The sequence below is a fragment of the Antechinus flavipes genome, chromosome 1 (assembly GCF_016432865.1).
Source record: "Antechinus flavipes isolate AdamAnt ecotype Samford, QLD, Australia chromosome 1, AdamAnt_v2, whole genome shotgun sequence".
Lineage (NCBI taxonomy): Eukaryota > Metazoa > Chordata > Mammalia > Dasyuromorphia > Dasyuridae > Antechinus > Antechinus flavipes.
This window is the reverse complement of record NC_067398.1, coordinates 421194192-421211914: the sequence shown is the minus strand read 5'-3', so window position 1 is coordinate 421211914 and position 17723 is coordinate 421194192. Positions and strand designations below refer to the sequence as shown.

Genomic DNA, 17723 nt, shown 5'->3' with positions numbered 1-17723 from the left:
CCAGATAGCAAGCAGTCCTATACATATTAAATTAGTCACAATATATCTTAGATACAGAAGGTAGAAATAACTTGTGAAGAAAAACAAAAATGCAAACAGTTTACATTCATTTTCCGATGTTCTTTCTTTGGATGTAGCTGCTTCTGTCCATCCTTGATCAATTGAAACTGAGTTAGGTCTCTTTGTCAAAGAAATCCACTTCCATCAGAATACATCCTCATACAGTAATGTTGTTGAAGTGTATAATGATCTCCTGGTGCTGCTCATTTCACTTAGCATCAGTTCATGTAAGTCTTGCCAATCCTCTCTGTATTCATCCTGCTGGTCATTTCTTACAGAACAATAATATTCCATAACATTCATATACCACAATTTATTCAGCTATTCTCCAATTGATGGACATTCATTCATTTTCCAGTTTCTAGGCACTACAAACAGGGCTGCCACAAACAATTTGGCACATGCAGGTCCGTTTCCCTTATTTAGTATCTCTTTGGGGTATAAGCCCAGTAGTAGCACTGCTGGATCAAAGAGTATGCACAGTCTGAAAACTTTTTTAGTATAGTAGTTCCAAATTGCTCTCCAGAATAGCTGGATGTATTCACAATTCTACCAACAGTGTATTAGTGTCCCTGTTTTCCCACATGCCCTCCAACATTCCGCATTTTGTTTCTCTCTCATTTTAGACAATCTGACAGATGTTCAGTGGTATCTCAGAGTTGTCTTAATTTGCATTTCTCTGATTAATAATGACTTAGAGCATCTTTTCATATAGCTAGAAATAGTTTCAATTTCTTCATCTGAGAATTGTCTGTTCATATCTTTTGACCATTTATCAATTGGAGAATGGCTTGATTTCTTATGAATTAGATCCAATTCTCTATATATTTTGTAAATGAGCCTTTATCAGGATCTTTAACTGTAAAAATGTTTTCCCAGCTTATTGCTTCCCTTCTAATCTTGTCTGTATTAGTTTTTTTTTTGTACAAAAACTTTTCAATTTGATCAAAATTTTCGATTTTGTGATCAGTAATGATTTCTAGTTCTTCTTTAGTCACAAATTCCTTCCTCTTCCACAGGTCTGAGAGGTAAAGTATCCTGTGTTCCTCTAATTCATTTATAATCTCATTTTTATACCTAGGTCATGAACCCATTTTCAACCTATTGTACGCTATTAAGTGTGGGTCAATGCCTAGATTCTGCATACTAATTTCCAATTTTCTCAGCAATTTTTGTCAAATAGTGAGTTCTTATCCCCAAAACTGGGATCTTTGGGTTTGTCAAACACTAGATTATTAAAGTTATTGGCTGTTTGGTCATTTGAAGCTAACCTATTCCATTGATCAACTAGTCTATTTCTTAGCCAATACCAAATGGTTATAGTAACTGCTGCTTTATAATATAATTTTAGATCTGGTACAGCCAGGCCACCTTCATTTGATTTTTTTTTCCATTAATTTTCTTGAAATTCTTGAACTTTTGTTTTTCCATATGAACTTTGTTGTTATTTTTTTCTAGGTCATTAAAATATTTTTTGGGAGTCTGATTGGTACAGAGCTAAATAAATAGATTAATTAAGGTAGTATTGTCATCATTATTATATTTGCTCACCCAATCCAAGAGCATTTAATATTTTTCCATTGGTTAGATCAGACTTACTATGTGTGGAAAGTGTTTTGTAGTTTTGCTCATAACGTTTCTGATTCTCCCTTAGCAGATAGAATCCTAAATATTTTATATTATCAGTATTTACTTTAAATGGAATTTCTCTTTGTATCTCTAACTGTTTGATTTTTAGTGATATATAAGAATGCTGATGACTTATGTGGGTTTATTTTGTATCCTGCTACTTTGCTAAAGGTATGGATTATTTCTAATAACATTTTAGTAGAATCTCTGAGGTTCTCTAAGTATACCATTATATCATCAGAAAAGAGTGATAATTTGTTTTCCTCATTGCCTATTATTATTCCTTTAATCTCTTTCTCTATTCTTTTTGCCAAAGCTAGCATTTTTAATACAATATTAAATAGTAACAGTGATAATGGGCAACCTTGTTTCACTCCTGATCTTATTGGGAATGGTTGCAGTTTGTCCCCATTATATATGATGCTTACTGCTGGTTTTAAATAGATGCTCCTGATTATTTTAAGGAAAAGTCCATTTATTCTTATACTTTAAAGAGTTTTTAATAGGAATGGATGTTGGATTTTATCAAATGCTTTTTCTGCATCTGTTGAGATGATCATATGGTTTCTGTTAATTTGATTATTAATATGGCCAATTATACTGATATTTTTCCTAATATTGAAGAAGCCCTGCATCCAGGGTATAAATCCTACTTGATCGTGGTGTATTATCCTGGGGATGATTTTATGTAGTCTTTTTGCTAATATCTTATTAAGATTTTAGCATCAATATTCATTAGGGAGATTGGTCTATAATTTTCTTTCTCTGTTTTCAACCTACCTGGTTTAGGTATCAGTACCATGTCCGTGACATAAAAGGAATTTGGTAGGACTCCTTCATTCTCTATTTTTTCAAATAGTTTATACAGCATTGGGGCTAATTGTTCTTTGAATGTTTGGTAGAATTCACTTGTAAATCCATCTGGTCCCGGGGATTTTTTTTTTAGGGAGTTGATTAATAGCTTGTTCTATTTCTTTTTCTGAAGAGCAGACCTGCTCTTTTTCTGTATAGAAGCTATTGATGGTCCTTTTCATTTTTTTACTCATTTTTTAAAGCCTTTAAGGTATGCCTTCAGGGTAAGGGTGTTACCAGCTTCCTCTACAACCAGGGAGATATGTAAACTGGCTTCTGGCAGCGAGATGTTGGAGTGCTCTGAGTGAAAGTTTCCCCTTTCCCCAATGGGAGGTGATTTAACACAGGCAGAGATACCACTGTGTAGTTTAGCAATTGTCCTAAGGCTAGAGAGTAAATTATGAAAATCTTACTGCCCCAGGCCATAGCCCATTGTGGGGCTGTGGGTATTAGCAGCTGACCAGCAAATAGCCTGGCTTGGACTGGAAGTCTCTGCCCAGAAGCAAATTGCCCTATGAAAGTTCTATTCCCCAAGCCGAGCCCCACACTGTGCAGATTAGAGGCTGCCCTGGGCTGTGCCCCCTTGCCATGCAGGTTCACATCTACCCCAAGGAAAAGCCCCATACTGTGGGTTGGGGCTACGAGCTTGTGCTGTGATCTGTGCTTTCACTTCTGGTTTGGGGTTTCATTCAATCTGCCTCTAGTTTTCTCCCTGCCCATGCTGATCTTTTCCCATGACCCAAGGACAAACCTTTTCTGGTGAGATTCCAGATTATCTTCGGCTGGTGAGTTGTTGTACTTGTAATCTTTATGAGTTGTAGCAGGCAAGTGCTATTTTTGAGGCTGAATATAATATTGATAGTGAGGGTAAGACAGGAGCTTAAAAAGTCACATGTGTCTTCTTTGCCATCTTGCTCTCCCCGCTCCCCCTCCCCTCTGCCATTTTTTCAAATAGTTTATGTAGCATTGGGGCTGATTGTTCTTTGAATGTTTAATTGAATTCATGTGTCAATCCATCTGGTCATGGGGATTTTTTTTTTAGGGAGTTGATTGATAGCTTGTTCTATTTCTTTTTCTGAAATGGGACAATTTAAGCAATTTACTTCCTCCTCTGTTCATCTTGGAAGCCTATATTTTTGGAGGTAGTCATACATTTCACTTAGGTTATCAAATTTATTGGCATAAACTTGGGGAAACTAAGTCCTTATTATTTCTATAATTTCCTCTTCATTGGTGGAAAGTTCTCCCTTTTCATTTTTAAGATTACTAATTTGATTTTCCTCTCTTCTTTTTCTAATCAGATTTACCAAAGGTTTATCAATATTGTTGTTTTTTTTTTCATAAAACCAACTCTTAGTTTTATTTATTAGTTCAATAGTGCTTTTACTTTCTATATTATTAATTTCCTCTTTTAATTTTAGAATTTCAAGTTTAGTAATTGATTGGGGTTTTTAATTTGGTCTTTTTCTAGCTTTTTAAGTTGTAAGCCCAATTCATTGACCTTCTCTTTCTCTATTTTATTCAAGAAAGCCTCTAAAGATAAAAAAATTTCCCCTTATTACCACTTTGGCTGAATTCCACACATTTTGGTATGATGTCGAATTGTTGTTATTATCTTGAGTGAAATTATTAATAGTGTCTATAATTTGCTGTTTCAACCAATCATTCTTTAAGATGAGATTATTTAGTTTCCAATTACTTTTTGGTCTATTTAACCCTTACTTTTTGTTGAATGTAGTTTTTATAGCCTCGTGATCTGTACAGAAAGCATTTACTATTTCTGCCTTCCTGCATTTAATTTTGAGGTCTCCTAATATATGGTCAATTTTTGTGTAGGTTCCATGAATTGCTGAGCAGAAAGTATACTCCTTTCTGACAACATTCAGTTTTCTCCAAAGATCTATCATACCTAATTTTTCTAATATTCCAATTACCTATTTAATTACTTTCTTATTTGTTGTGTGGTTTGCTTTATCTAAATCTGAGAGTGCAAGATTGAGATCCCCTGCTATTATCGTTTTGCTGTCTATTTCTTCTCCCAACTCTCTTAACTTCTCCTTTAGGAAGGTAGATGCTATACCACTTAGTGCATATATCTTTAATATTGATATTACTTCACTGTCTATAGTACCCTTTAGCCAGATATAGTTTCCTTCCTTTTCTCTTTTAATTAGATCAGTTTTTGCTTTTGCTTGATAAGGATGGCTATCCCTGCTTTTTTTTTGTTTTGTTTTGTTTTGTTTTTTTTTTTTTACTTCTCCTGAAGCATAATAGATTCTACTCCAGCCTTTCACCTTTATTCTTATGTATCTCCCTGTTTTAAATGTATTTCTTGTAAACAACATATTGTAGGGTTCTGACTTTTGATCCAATGGGAGAGTTCATTCCATTCACATTTATGGTTAAAATAACTAATTCTGTATTTCTTGCCATCCTAATATCCCCAAATTATTCTTTTCTTTTTCTTGTCCCCCTTATCCTCTTCCCTAGTATTAAACTTATGGGTCCCACTTGCATTGTGAAGCTCTCCCTCTTTAAGATCCTTCCCTCCTCCTTTTAAATCACTTCCCTTTTATTTTACCCTTTCCTTATTACTTTTTTTTTCCTTTTCCCTTTTCCTCTCCCACTTTTTAATGAGGTGAGAGAAGATTCTCTGTAAAACAAATATATCAATTATTTCATCTTTGAGCTAACTCTAATGAGAGTAAGATTTACACAATGTTTCTCCCCCTCTCTAAGTTCCTTCAGATATGATAGCTTTCCTTTGCTCCTTCATGATGTATTTTTCCTCTTATCATCTCCTCTTTTCCCTTTTTTCTCAGACTATCCCTATTCCATTTCTACAGTTCTTAAGAGTTCCTTTTACTTTTTCTACTTCTCTTGAGTCGTATGGTTGGAGAGCAAAATTTTTATTTAAATCTGTTTTTATTTTTCCTTAGAAACAAATGTAATTCCTCTGTTTCATTAAATGTCCATCTTCTTCCAGGGAAAAAAATGCTTCATTTAGCTGGGTAATTTATTCTTGGCTGCATTCCAAGTTCTTTTGCCTTTCGGAATATCAGATTCCAGGCCCTTTGATCCTTTCATGTTGAGGCAGCCAGATCTTGAGTGATCTTTATTGTGGCACCTCAGCATTTGAATTGTTTTGTTTGTTTGTTTGTTTTCCTGGCTGCTTGTAACATTTTTTTTTCTTTAGTCTGAAAATTCTGAAATTTGGCCACAATATTCCTTGGAGTTTTTATTTTAGGGTCTTTTTCAGAAGGTGTTCGATGAGTTCTTTCAATGCCTATTTTCCCTTCTGGTTCTATTACGTCTGGGCAGTTCTCTGATGATTTCCTGTAAAACAGTATCTAGACTCTTTCCTTCATTATAATTTTTGTGTAGTCCAATGATCCTCAGACTATGTCTCCTAGATCTATTTTACAGGTCTGTTGTTTTCCCAAGTAAATATTTGACATTTTCCCCACTCTTTCAATTTTTTTATTTTTTATTTTTTGTTTTGTTTTACTTGACTGATTTTTGATGTCTCAATGAATCAGTCATTTCTTGTTCAGGTCTGATTTTTAGCGAGTTATTCTCTTCATTAGCTTTTTTTTTTAACTTCTTTTTGTATATGTCCAATTGTTTTTAAATGAGTTGTTTTGCTCTATGGATTTTTTTTTTTTTCATTTCACTAATTTTTTTAGTGAGTTATTTTCTTTTTTCCAGTTCACAAATTTTGTTTCCCTGCATTTCTTGGGATTTTTTTTACCTTTTTCAATTCACATTTCAGGAACTTCTTGTTCTCTTCCATGGCTTCTCTTTCCTTTCCCCATTTTTCTTCTAGTTCTCTTTTAAGGTTTTTAAAAGTCTCTTTTAGGAGAGCCTTTTGTGTTGGGGACCAAGAATTGTCTGGAGACTGTCTGCAATTTGTCTCCTCAGTGTTGAAAAGCTGCTCTCTTTCTGTGTAGAAGCTATCGATTTTCATTTAGATGTTTTTATTCATTTTTTAAAACCTGTAGGGTCTGCCTTCAGGGCCAGGAGGTTAACAGCTTCCTCTGAAGAACAGTGATAGGTGTATGGTCCAGTAGTTATCCTGCCAATCGGCTACAAAAAGCAGTGATGTACAGGAGTGCTCTGGGAAAGATTTCCCCATTGGGAAGTAACTCAGGCCTGCAGGGCAGAGCTAGGAAAGTGCCCTGCAAAGAACCCTGCTGTGTCGGTTAATGACTGCCCTCGGACTATATTCTGAGCAGTGAGGTTTCACTACCCCAAGTCAAAGCCTGCCCTGGGGCTTTAGGTATTAGGTGTTAGTAGCTGAACAGTGAATAGCCCTGCAGGGACCAGACTGTCTCTGCCTGGGAAACACAGTTTGCTGGGGAAATTCTATTGCCCCAGGCTGAGCCCTCCACCTCCACCCCCCATCCCCAACCCTGCCATGCAGGTTAGAGGCTGCCCCAGGCTATGCACTGCTGCCATGCAGATTTTTAACTGCCACTGCAAAAACCTCGTACTGCAGAATGTGGCTACTGGGCTGTTACATGTCTGCCTGAATCAATTGCGGGTTTGAATGCTTAAAGCCAGATCCTGTTAGGTTCTGGCATTTTTTTGGGAGTACCCTCTGTTTTAGGCTTAAATTTCTCTTCCTGTTTACTGCTTTGTAATCAAGGCAGAGCAATTAGCCTATAGCAGAGTTGTCCCTATAACTTCTCTAGTCACAGGGCACTAGTCTCTCCCTGCCTGTACTGGTCTGTTCCTCGCCCCTCAGGACAAACCTTTCCTGGCAATCTTCCAGATTATCTTTGGCCAGTAAATTTTGTGCTTCTAATCTTCATGAATTTTTGCAGTCAAGCCCTATTTTTGAGGCTGAATTTAATAGTTAGTTGTGAGGGGAAGGAGCTTGTGTGCCTTCTCTGCCATCTTGGCTCTGTGCCCTTAAACTACTTCCTGGGCAATTGTATTTTTAAAGGAATTGCTTTCCTTTTCCAAGTTGTTGACTCTCTCTCTTGCATACCTCTTATTTCTTTTCTCCTTTTTTCTTGTACCTCTTTTGTTTGTTTTTTAAAATCTTTCATGAGTGCTTCCAATAAGTCTCTTTTGGCATGAAACAAATCTTTGAGATTTCCTCTTTGGATATTTTGTCCTTGTCAAAGTTGGTATTTTGATCTTCCCTGTCACTATAATGGCTTTCTATTGTCAAAGTTGTTTACTCTTCCATCCTCCTTTTTGTTTCTTTTCTTTTTTTGTATTTCTGCTTTTGTGATTTTGATGGTCAAGCTCTGCTCCTGTGCTAAAAGGAGAGCTGTCCAAAATTCCCAGTGTACCTCTGAGCCTTAGCTTTAAAAGCAGGGCCCCCTTGTACTTGCTGTTTTGATCACAGCTTGACCTCATCTTTTTTCCCCCAGGAAACAGCTTAGTTTCCTAGAATTTGCTTACTGAGCCAAAACTAGAGGTTGGCCCACTAGTGTGTTTCTCTACTGATCCAGGACTGAGCCAGGTCTCTGTTGCAGATCTGCTATGTTTTAAGACACTCTCTTTGGCTTTCCCAGATTCTATGTAAAATGGACTGAACACCCCTTTGGTACCAGTAAGATTGCTGTTTCTTGAAGTTTTTCCAAACTATCTTGAGCTGGAGAGTGCTTTCATTTCATTAGACTCCCTTTGGAAGCTTGGCTTCACATGGTTTTCATGGGAAACTGGGGAGGGAGCAGCTTCCTAGCTTTATTTTTGGTTTCTTATCCATTTTGATGTGTGATTACTTCATTTACTAATCCATTTTTACTGTTACCCCAACATAATCAACTGACTCCCATTCCCACTACATATAATTCTCTTTAATGCCTACAGATACACATATCATTTTCCATATGAAAAGGTAAAATATTTAAGCCTTAGAAAGTCCCTTATTTTTCTATCATTTTAATTGTTGATTCTTCCTTTCATTATTATATTTGAAATTCAAATTTCTTATTCAATGCCAGACTTTTCATCAAGAATATTTAAGGGGTGGAGCCAAGATGGCAGAGAGGACATGACCTTCTATCTACACTCTCCTTTATTTTCAGACTACATTTTATGAAACAGCTTCAGAATTAGTGCTTGACTGTCAAAAACCCACGAATATTGGGAGTACAACACATTACCAACAGAAGATAATCTGAAATTCACCAGAAAAAATATTTTTTGGCTCATGGGCAGGGATGGCTAAGTCAGGCACAGTGTCAGACAAGTAGGTAGTGAGAGCATGGAAAACATCTCACACTGAGCAGACAAGATTGGGGTGGGGGTGGTCTCAACCAGAGGAAAATTTGTGAGAAGAATGCCACCACAGTTTTGGCTATTCTGCTCTGGCAGCAAGCCAGTAGATCACTAGTGAAGCTATAAACACAGAGGGTAAAGACTATAACCCCAAAAATGCTAGAGTCTCTCTAGACCTGCCATACCCACACAGAACTTGGAGGGACTCAACACCATCTCAGAGTGCAACCACTGATCCCAATACAGACACTGATCACAGCGTAGAAGTTAATCCCAATGCAGCTGCTGATCCCAGCACAGCTATTGCTACCCCATTACTGCTTCATTGCTACTTCCTGTTGTCTGTTGAGGAAGCTTGGTAACACCATACTACCCCAAAAGCAGACTACAGACTACAGTTTTTTTTTTTTTTTGTTTGTTTGTTTGTTTGTTTGTTTGTTTTTTTTCAAAATGAGTAAAAAGACAAGGTGTGTTCTAACTACAGATAACTTCTGTACTGAAAGAGAGCAGACTTCAAACTCTGAGGAGACTAAAAGCAGGTTTTGTCCAGATGAAGCCCCTAATAGTGATATAACCTAATCCCCATCACACAAGGCTCTCAAAGAAGAAGTAAAAAAGGCTCTTTAAAAAGAGCTAGGAAAAAAATGAGGGGAAAAATGGGAACCTTTTCAAGAGGGTTTGGATAAATCAGGTTACTCAATAAGGGATAGAGTGGATAAACAAATCAACTCTCTGAAAAACAGAATTAATCAACTGAAAAAAGAAAATACCTCCCTAAAAAATAAAATTGGTGAAATGGAAAAAAAAATCCACAAAATAACTCATTTAAAAACTCAATTGGACCATGACAAAAAAACAATTAAAAAGGTAAATGAAGGACATAATTCATTAAAATCATAATTGAAAAAAAAATGGAAATGAATGACTCAAGAGGACACCAAGATTCAGTCAAGCAAAACCAAAAAAAAAAAAAAAAAAAAAAAAGCAAAAATAGAAAAAAAAATGTTAAATACGAATTTGGGAAACAACAGACCTGAAAAATAAATCTAGGAGATATAATCTAAGGATTATTGGACTTCCTGAAAATCATGATAAAATAAGAACCAACACTATTTTTCAAAAAATCCTCAAAGAGAACTGCCCAGATGTTATAGAAACAGGAGGTAAAATAGACATTGAAAGAATTCATCAATTACCTACTGAAAAAGACCCCAAAATCAAAACTCTAAGAAATATTGTGCTTAAATTCAAGAACTATCAAACTAAGGAAAACATAGTACAAGCATCTAGGGAAAAAAAAAAAAACAATCAAAATACAGAGGAGCCACAATAATTATTACTCAGGATATAGCAGCATCCACATTAAAGGACCAAAGGGCCAAGAATCTGATATTCCGAAAGGCTAAATAGAACTTGATATGCAGCCAAGAATAACTTACCCAGCCAATCTGAGAATTTTCTTCCAGGGAAGAAGTTGGACATTCAATGAAATAGGTGAATTCCAACTATTTCTCATGAAAAAATCAGAACGAAACAAAAATGTTGACCTCCAAATATAGGACTCAAAAGAAACACGAAAAGGTAAAAAGAAATCTTGGGACCTATATTTCCCTTATGGGTATACATAAAGAGTATATGCATAATTTGGTTTTACTGTTATAATAAAAAAAATTGAATCTTAGAGGTGGAAAAGGAATTTTACTAGAAAAAGGGAAAAGTAGAGGCAAAGGAAACCTATTATATCTGAGGGAATGAAGAATAGTGTGAATCTTGCTCTCATCAGATTTGGCTCAAAGAGAAAATACTAGACATATTTGGTTTACATAGAAACTTCTCCCACATGTGGGAAAACAGGGACACTGATACATTGTTGGTGGAATTGTGAACACATCCAGCCATTCTGGAGAGCAATTTGGAACTATGCTCAAAAAGTTATCAAACTGTGCATACCTTTTGATCCAGCAGTGTTTCTACTGGGCTTATACCCCAAAGAAATACTAAAGAAAGGAAAGGGACCTGTATGTGCCAAAATGTTTGTGGCAGCCCTGTTTGTAGTGGCTAGAAGCTGGAAAATAAAAGGATGTCCATCAATTGGAGAATGGTTGAGTAAATTGTGGTATATGAATGTTATGGAATATTATTGTTCTGTAAGGAATGACCAGCAGGATGAATACAGAGAGGACTGGCAAGACTTACATGAACTGATGCTGAGTGAAATGAGCAGGACCAGGAGATCATTATATACCTCAACAACGATACTGTTTGAGGATGTATTCTGATGGAAGTGGATCTCTTCGATAAAGAGAGCCTTAATTGATCAAAGATGGACAGAAGCAGCTACACCCAGAGAAAGAACACTGGGAAATGAACATAAACTGCTTGCATTTTTGTTTTTCTTCCTGGGTTATTTATACCTTCTGAATTTAATTCTCTCTGTGCAACAAGAAAACGGTTCAGTTCTGCACACATATATTGTATCCAGGATATACTGTAACCCATTCAACATGTAAAGGACTGCTTGCCATCTGGGGGAGGGGGTGGAGGGAGGGAGGGGAAAAATCGGAACAGAAGTGAATGCAAGGGATAATGCTGTAAAAAATTACCCTGGCATGTGTTCTATCAATAAAAAGATATTAAAATTAAAAATTAAAAAAAAAAGAAAAGAAAAAAGAAACTTCTCCCACCTCATGGAAAAGTGGGAGGAAAAAAGCAAAAATGGAAGGGGTAGAGTAGATAGAAAGGAATACAGAAATAGTAAGGAAAAGATTTAATAAAAGGAAGGGGACTTCAAGGGAAAGGGAGAGATTCTAAAGAGCGAGAGCTGCATGAGCAAAGTGGTGCTCCTAAGTCTAATACTGGGGAAAGGAATAAAGGGGAAAGGAAAGAGAAAAGCATAATTCAGGGATAATAAAATGGCAGGGAATAAAGAATTAGTACTTTTAACCATAAATGTGAATGAAATAATCTCTTCCATACAGTGGAGATGAATAGAAGACTGGATTAAAAGCCAAAATCCTACAATATGTTGTTTACAGGAAATGCAGTTGAAGCAGGTTGATAAAAAAAACAGAATAAAGGTAAAAGACTAGAGCAGAATCTACTATGCTTCAAGTGATGTTAAAAAAAAAGCAGGGGTAGCCATCCTTAATTCAGATCAAGCAAAAGCAAAAACTGATCTCATTAAAAGAAATAAGGAAGGACACTATATCTTGTTAAATGTAGGAAAGATAATGAAGCAATATCAATATTAGACATATATGCACCAAGTGGTGTAGCATCTAAATTCCTAAAAAAGTTAAGAGAGCTGCAAGAAGAAATAGACAACACAATTATAATAGTGGGAGATCTTAAACTTGCACTCACAGAACTAGATAAATCAAATCCCAAAATAAATAAGAAAGAAGTTAAAGAGGTAAATAGAATATTAGAAAAATTAGGTATGAGAAATCTTTTGGAGAAAACTAAATGGAGACAGAAAGGAGTACATTTTTGGTTCATGGCACCTATACAAAAATTGATCATATATTAGAATATAAAGACCTCAAATTCAAATGCAGAATGGCAGAAATAATAAATGCATCCTTTTCAGATAATGATGCAATAAAATTGCATTTAAAAAAGCCAGAGGAAAATAGACCAAAAATTAATTGGAAACTAAATAATCTCATCCTAAAGAATGAATGGATGAAACAACAAATCATAGACACAATTAATGATTTCACCCAAGAGAATGACAATCATTAGACATCATACCAAAATGTTGGGATGCAGTCAAAGTGGTAATCAGGGGAAATTTTATATCTTTCGAGGCTTACATGAATAAAGTAGAGAAAGAGAAAATCAATGAATTAAGCTTACAACTAAAAAAAAAAAAAACTAGATAAAGAGCAAATTGAAAATATTATTGTTCTGTAAGAAATGACCAGTAGGATGAATAAAGAGAGGCATGGAGACACTTATATGAACTGATGCTAAGTTAAATAAGCAGAAGCAGAAGATCATTACATACTTCAACAACAATACTATATGAGGACTTCCGGCCAAGATGGTGGAGAGGACACACACATCTATTTAAGTTCCGTCTTGCTCTCAGAATATTTTTCTTTTGACAAGGCCTCAGAATTCGTGCTTTACTGAAAAAAATCCACAAATACATAATTAACAGAAGATATCCTCAAAATTGGCCATAAAAGGTCTGTTTTTGTTCGTGGGTGGGGACAGTTAGATCAGGTGCAGATTGAAAGCAAGCAGTGAGAGTATGTAAGGCAACTCACACTGAGCAGACCTGATAGGGGTGGAGTGTGATCTCAGCTGTTTCTGCAGGGAGAACTTTACCACATTGTGGCTACTGTGCCCTGGCAGCAAGCCAGTAGATCAGCACAGAAGCTTGTTGTGATCTAGTTCAGATGGATCTGAATCGGTCCCTGTTCGGGCGCCAAAATGTGGTGAGCTTTTTCTTCTCAAAAAGCAGCCAGGTGATAAAAGTTCAGATCTTTTATTGTTTCCAATATAGCCCGGTTAGCTTAGAGGCCTATCTCTCTGCTTGGTTCCAAGAGCTCTCTCCAAATGTCTTTAAATCCAAAGGTCTGGTCCTTCAGCCTCTGCCTCTGCTGTCTTCAGCCTCCAGCCAGCTCCAGTCTTCATGTCATTCCGGTGAAATCTCGACTTGTAGCTTCTTCACTCTCTGAAGAACTCTCCGACTGGCCCATTGGCCTATTTATGCTCCTTCCAGAGAGAGGGATTATGGGTAGTTCTACTTAGTACCTTGTTTCAGGTTCTGCCCAAAACATCTTCTTGTAAGATTAGATCAACTCTAATTACTTAGCAGTTAGTAAGGATTCCAACATCTCCCCCTTTCTTTTGTTTTAAAACATAGGGGGTTTCTGAGGGGGTACACATAAATTCATCAATATGGGCCAGAACTTTGTAACAGATATACATGGTATACATAAATCCATCAATATGGGAGGCATTATACATAATTTACATAAGTACATAGCAATATAACACAGGCTAGTAGTAATGTAACAACATGAATCAACCTAAAAATTTAACTACTGCAAAAGTCTCATCAACAATCTTTCATCTCAAGTCTTCTCCTTTGTTTCAAGGGTCTGCTCCATCTTTCTGCGATGGACAAGGCGAATGCGGCTCGTAGGCACCCATCTGATTCCTTCTCCACCTGTAGAGATGCAAGCAAATCCTCTCCCCCAAGCAGTTAGCCTATCTGGTCCCTTCCATTCACCACTTTCTGGGTCTCTCCACATCACCTGGCGATAATCTAAAGATAGTGGAGCTGCTCGCACTGGACACTGCTCTTCTGGTGGGTTATAAAACCTGTCTGCTGGAGCCAGTGCATCTTTATCAAAGATTAAAAAATTAATGGTATAGAGAACTAAATTTAGAAGTTCTCTAGGGTTACCCGTGGCATTAATGGCTCCATCTGTGGCACCTGCAATAAGGGGTCAGGCCCCGATTACGTGTCCGTTCTCCATTCCCTCCCCTCTTCCCCCCCCTTGCCAGGATAGGCCTGGTCTCATCCGATGTCCACGCTGCATGGCATAATTTCATCCCTCATACGCTTCCCCCCCCTCCCCACGTCTCTGTGCCCCTCTGTCTCCCCTTGGAGTCTTGGGATGGCTAGCGAGCCTGTAGCTCCCCCTACACTTCGCTTCGCTGTTGTGATGGAGCCATCCAAAGCCCTCTCTCTCTTCCCACCCACCTCCGTGATAACCCAGCTGACTGGCCCATGACCCTGTGCTTGGAGTGATGGACCCATCTGTGACCCTGTGGCAGTTCCTGCTGCAACTGTTGAAGGAGCAGAGTAATGGGCACTTAATAGCCTGGACGTCCAGCGATGGGGAATTCAAGCTGGTAGACGCCGAGGAAGTGGCACGGCCCCGGGGGCGGCGGGGCGGCGGGCCCGGGCCATGGCGCTGAGCTGAGCGCGGCGGCGGGAGACGACGAGGGGGAGGAGGACGAGGAGGACGACGAGGAGGGAGAGGAGGAGGAGGAGGAAGAGGAGGAGGAGGAATGGCCTAGCTCTAGATGGCGAGAAAGATTTCCCCTCCCCCTAGCTTTATTCCCAGCTTTTATTGAAGGGATTTCTGATTTCAAGTAACACAGTCGGAGCCCCTGTAGCAGTCTAGTCAGGAAAGGAAATTCTCAGCATCCTAATCAATGTCCCACATCGTCGGGCAGCTCTTGTAGCCCTTGCAACTCCCGAAGGCCCTCCAGCACTAGTCGGATGTGGGCCTTGATTCGAACAGAATCTTGGGTAAGGCTGTCACTGATCGAGGTGAGCAGGCGGCTTTTCCGGTCTATGAAATTCAAGGCTTCCATCAAGGTCAGTTCCAGAAAGAAGCCATAGCCAAGTGCCACAAATATCCGGGAAGGGTCTGGCACTTCTGCATTCACGTAGAAGTTGCACCCCAAATCCACCTGTGTGCGCAGCTTCTCATCCCCCGATTCCTGCAGCCGCTCGAGGACGTTCTTCAGTTGCAGGTAGCCAGCCAGTTGTCCGTACACCTCGTCTCGCTGCGCCAGCACCTGCCTGGTGTAGAGGCGGAAAGGTATCTGGGGCTCTCGGTTCCCCGCCCCCGGCTCGCCACGCTCGCCACGCCCCCCGCAGACCCCACGCCCCCTCACACTCACCTCAGGTCTCGCTGCAAGACATCGCTGATAAAGGCTTCGTATTGCAGGACCTTTGCCTGAGCCTCCCGAGGGTCCACCGCCATGTCGGCGCCCCCCAGCCCGGGCCCCTCGCCTGTCAATCGAGTTGACCCACCAGCGCCAGCAAAGAACCGATTCTGATTTCCGGGGGTAGCCGCGAGGCAATGGCTCGCTTCCGGGTTGGGGCGCGTCACTTCCGGTGACGCACTCCCCGCCCCCTCGAGTACGTTGCGTAGCCCTGGGCTTCAGGATAGGCGGCCGCTGCTAGGTCGGGAGAATGCGCAGAAGGCCTGTTAGAGTTCAAATGTTGGAGTTTGTTCTTCTCTGGGCACAGCCGGTTTAGAGGCTTAGAGCCCTTCGGATGTCTCCAAATCCAAAGGTTCTGTCCTTCAGCCTCTGCCTCTGCCTTCTTCTGTCTCCAACAGAGATGGAAGATCTCTCTTATCTCCTTCTGGGGAGCCCAGCACCAACTTGCCACGGAGAGAGGGCTTCTGGCGTAGCTCCACTGAAATCCCAAAAGTGTTCTCTGCAGCAGAGTTGTTTCTCTCGAGTCTAGCGCGATCAGCCAGCCAAGAGGAAAAATGTATTCTGCCATAGATCCTTCATCGCTGGCTTTTTATCTGCCTCTTCTGAGAGAATAGGATTATGGGTTTTCTCCCATAGTGCTCTCTGGCCCAATGACTTTAAGGGAGGTGTGAACTCTCTTGAAGTTAGAAAGTGTACTTTGTGAAGCTAGCATACTTGTGGAGTCCAATGAGTAAAGGTGGGAACACAAGCCTTGTCTTGATTAGTTCTACTTAGTACCTTGTTTCAGGTTCTGGCCAAAACAACTTCTTGTAAGATTAGATCAACTCTAATTACTTAGCAGTTAGTAAGGATTCCAACAGAAGCTATAAATACAGGGGGTAAAGACCATAACCCCAAAAAGCTGAGGTCTTTCGGGACCTAGCCACACACACCTGGATGTGGGGCAATGTAAAATACAATTAATTGTATGAAATTGGGCAACTACAGTTACCTTCATTAGAAATATGGAAACTTCAGAGAGGATGTGGAGTTCTTTTTTGGGACATGTAGTTATAGTGTCTAGGGATATTAAACTAGACCATTTATGAGTTGTGTCTGATGCTCAGGAGGGATATTAGGCCTACATATATAGATTCAGGATTCATTTGAGCAGAGATAGCAAAAGGATTAGTACTGATAATGATAACAATTGAAACTAATAAGAGAAAAGCAATGTGACCTCAGGAAAAAAGTTTTGGGGTATATCTACAGTTACTGAAGCATAATATTATTAGCCCTTAAAGAGCCCTCAGAATTGATCATTCATGTAGGCATGAAACCAGAAGTCAGAAGAATATTCTTTGGGCATTACATTCAAAGTATTGAATACATGTTCTTCATGAGACATGTGCAATTGCTAAAAAAAATCTTAACATATAATTATATAAGAAAAAATTAATATGAAGACAGTTTACAATAGGGAGACACAAATAACAGTACTCTAATGCTAATTAGATGTCTCATATTAAAATACAAAGATTTTGAACACTGCCTCATGTATACAACTCATGCTATCTTTTTTTGTAAATAAGAGATGACAGTAAAAGTATCGTTCAGAGATATGGACATAACTAACTTCCTTAAATTTATCAAAAAAAATCAACAAAAATTCAGGAATGAACACAATTAAATATGTGCTCTTGCTAGGACTATATTAAAGAGACACTTAGATCATTATAAAATTTAACGATATTTATCTTAAAATACTTTGACAAGCAGGTACACAACTTCAATTCACAAAAGTGCCATAAAAATGACAAAAATGGACTATGAGAGATAATTAAGTTTTATCATTTTAGAGATGCAAACTCAATGGAGTATTGTTAGAACTATTTGTAAGACTCTGTGCAGGTTAAAAGGAGTTAATTTTACTGTAGTTAGTTGTAAAGTAGATGCTGAAATATATCATGTGTATGTTTGGCATGTTTATCTTTTATGAATATCCGGTGCTAATTACATTTATCCCCTTAAATTTAATTTTCTTTGTTGTAACATCTACTTTTCTTGACACATAAAACAATTTACTTTGATAATGGAAGTAAAATATGATAATCTTTCATTCCATGTTTAAATATTTGCTACATGATATTACATTTTCCTTTATTAGATTGCAGACACTATAAATGCAAACATTATAAACTTTGAATTGAGTTGAATAGGTAATATAACACAATATAGCTCTCTGTTGAAACACTTTTTTTTTTCTT

The 17723-nt window shown here is 38.3% G+C and overlaps 1 protein-coding gene across 1 annotated transcript; it reads right to left on the bottom strand.

The window, feature by feature from the left end:
• Window positions 1-14856: 14856 nt before the first annotated feature.
• On the bottom strand, window positions 14857-15606 carry LOC127543660 (protein UXT-like). Its single transcript, XM_051969886.1, has 2 exons — window positions 15433-15606; window positions 14857-15331 (listed from the first exon to the last, which is right to left on the bottom strand). Exons 1-2 carry the CDS (start codon window positions 15513-15515, stop codon window positions 14956-14958), a joined length of 459 nt encoding a protein of 152 aa, XP_051825846.1. The 5' UTR covers window positions 15516-15606; the 3' UTR covers window positions 14857-14955.
• Window positions 15607-17723: the final 2117 nt, after the last annotated feature.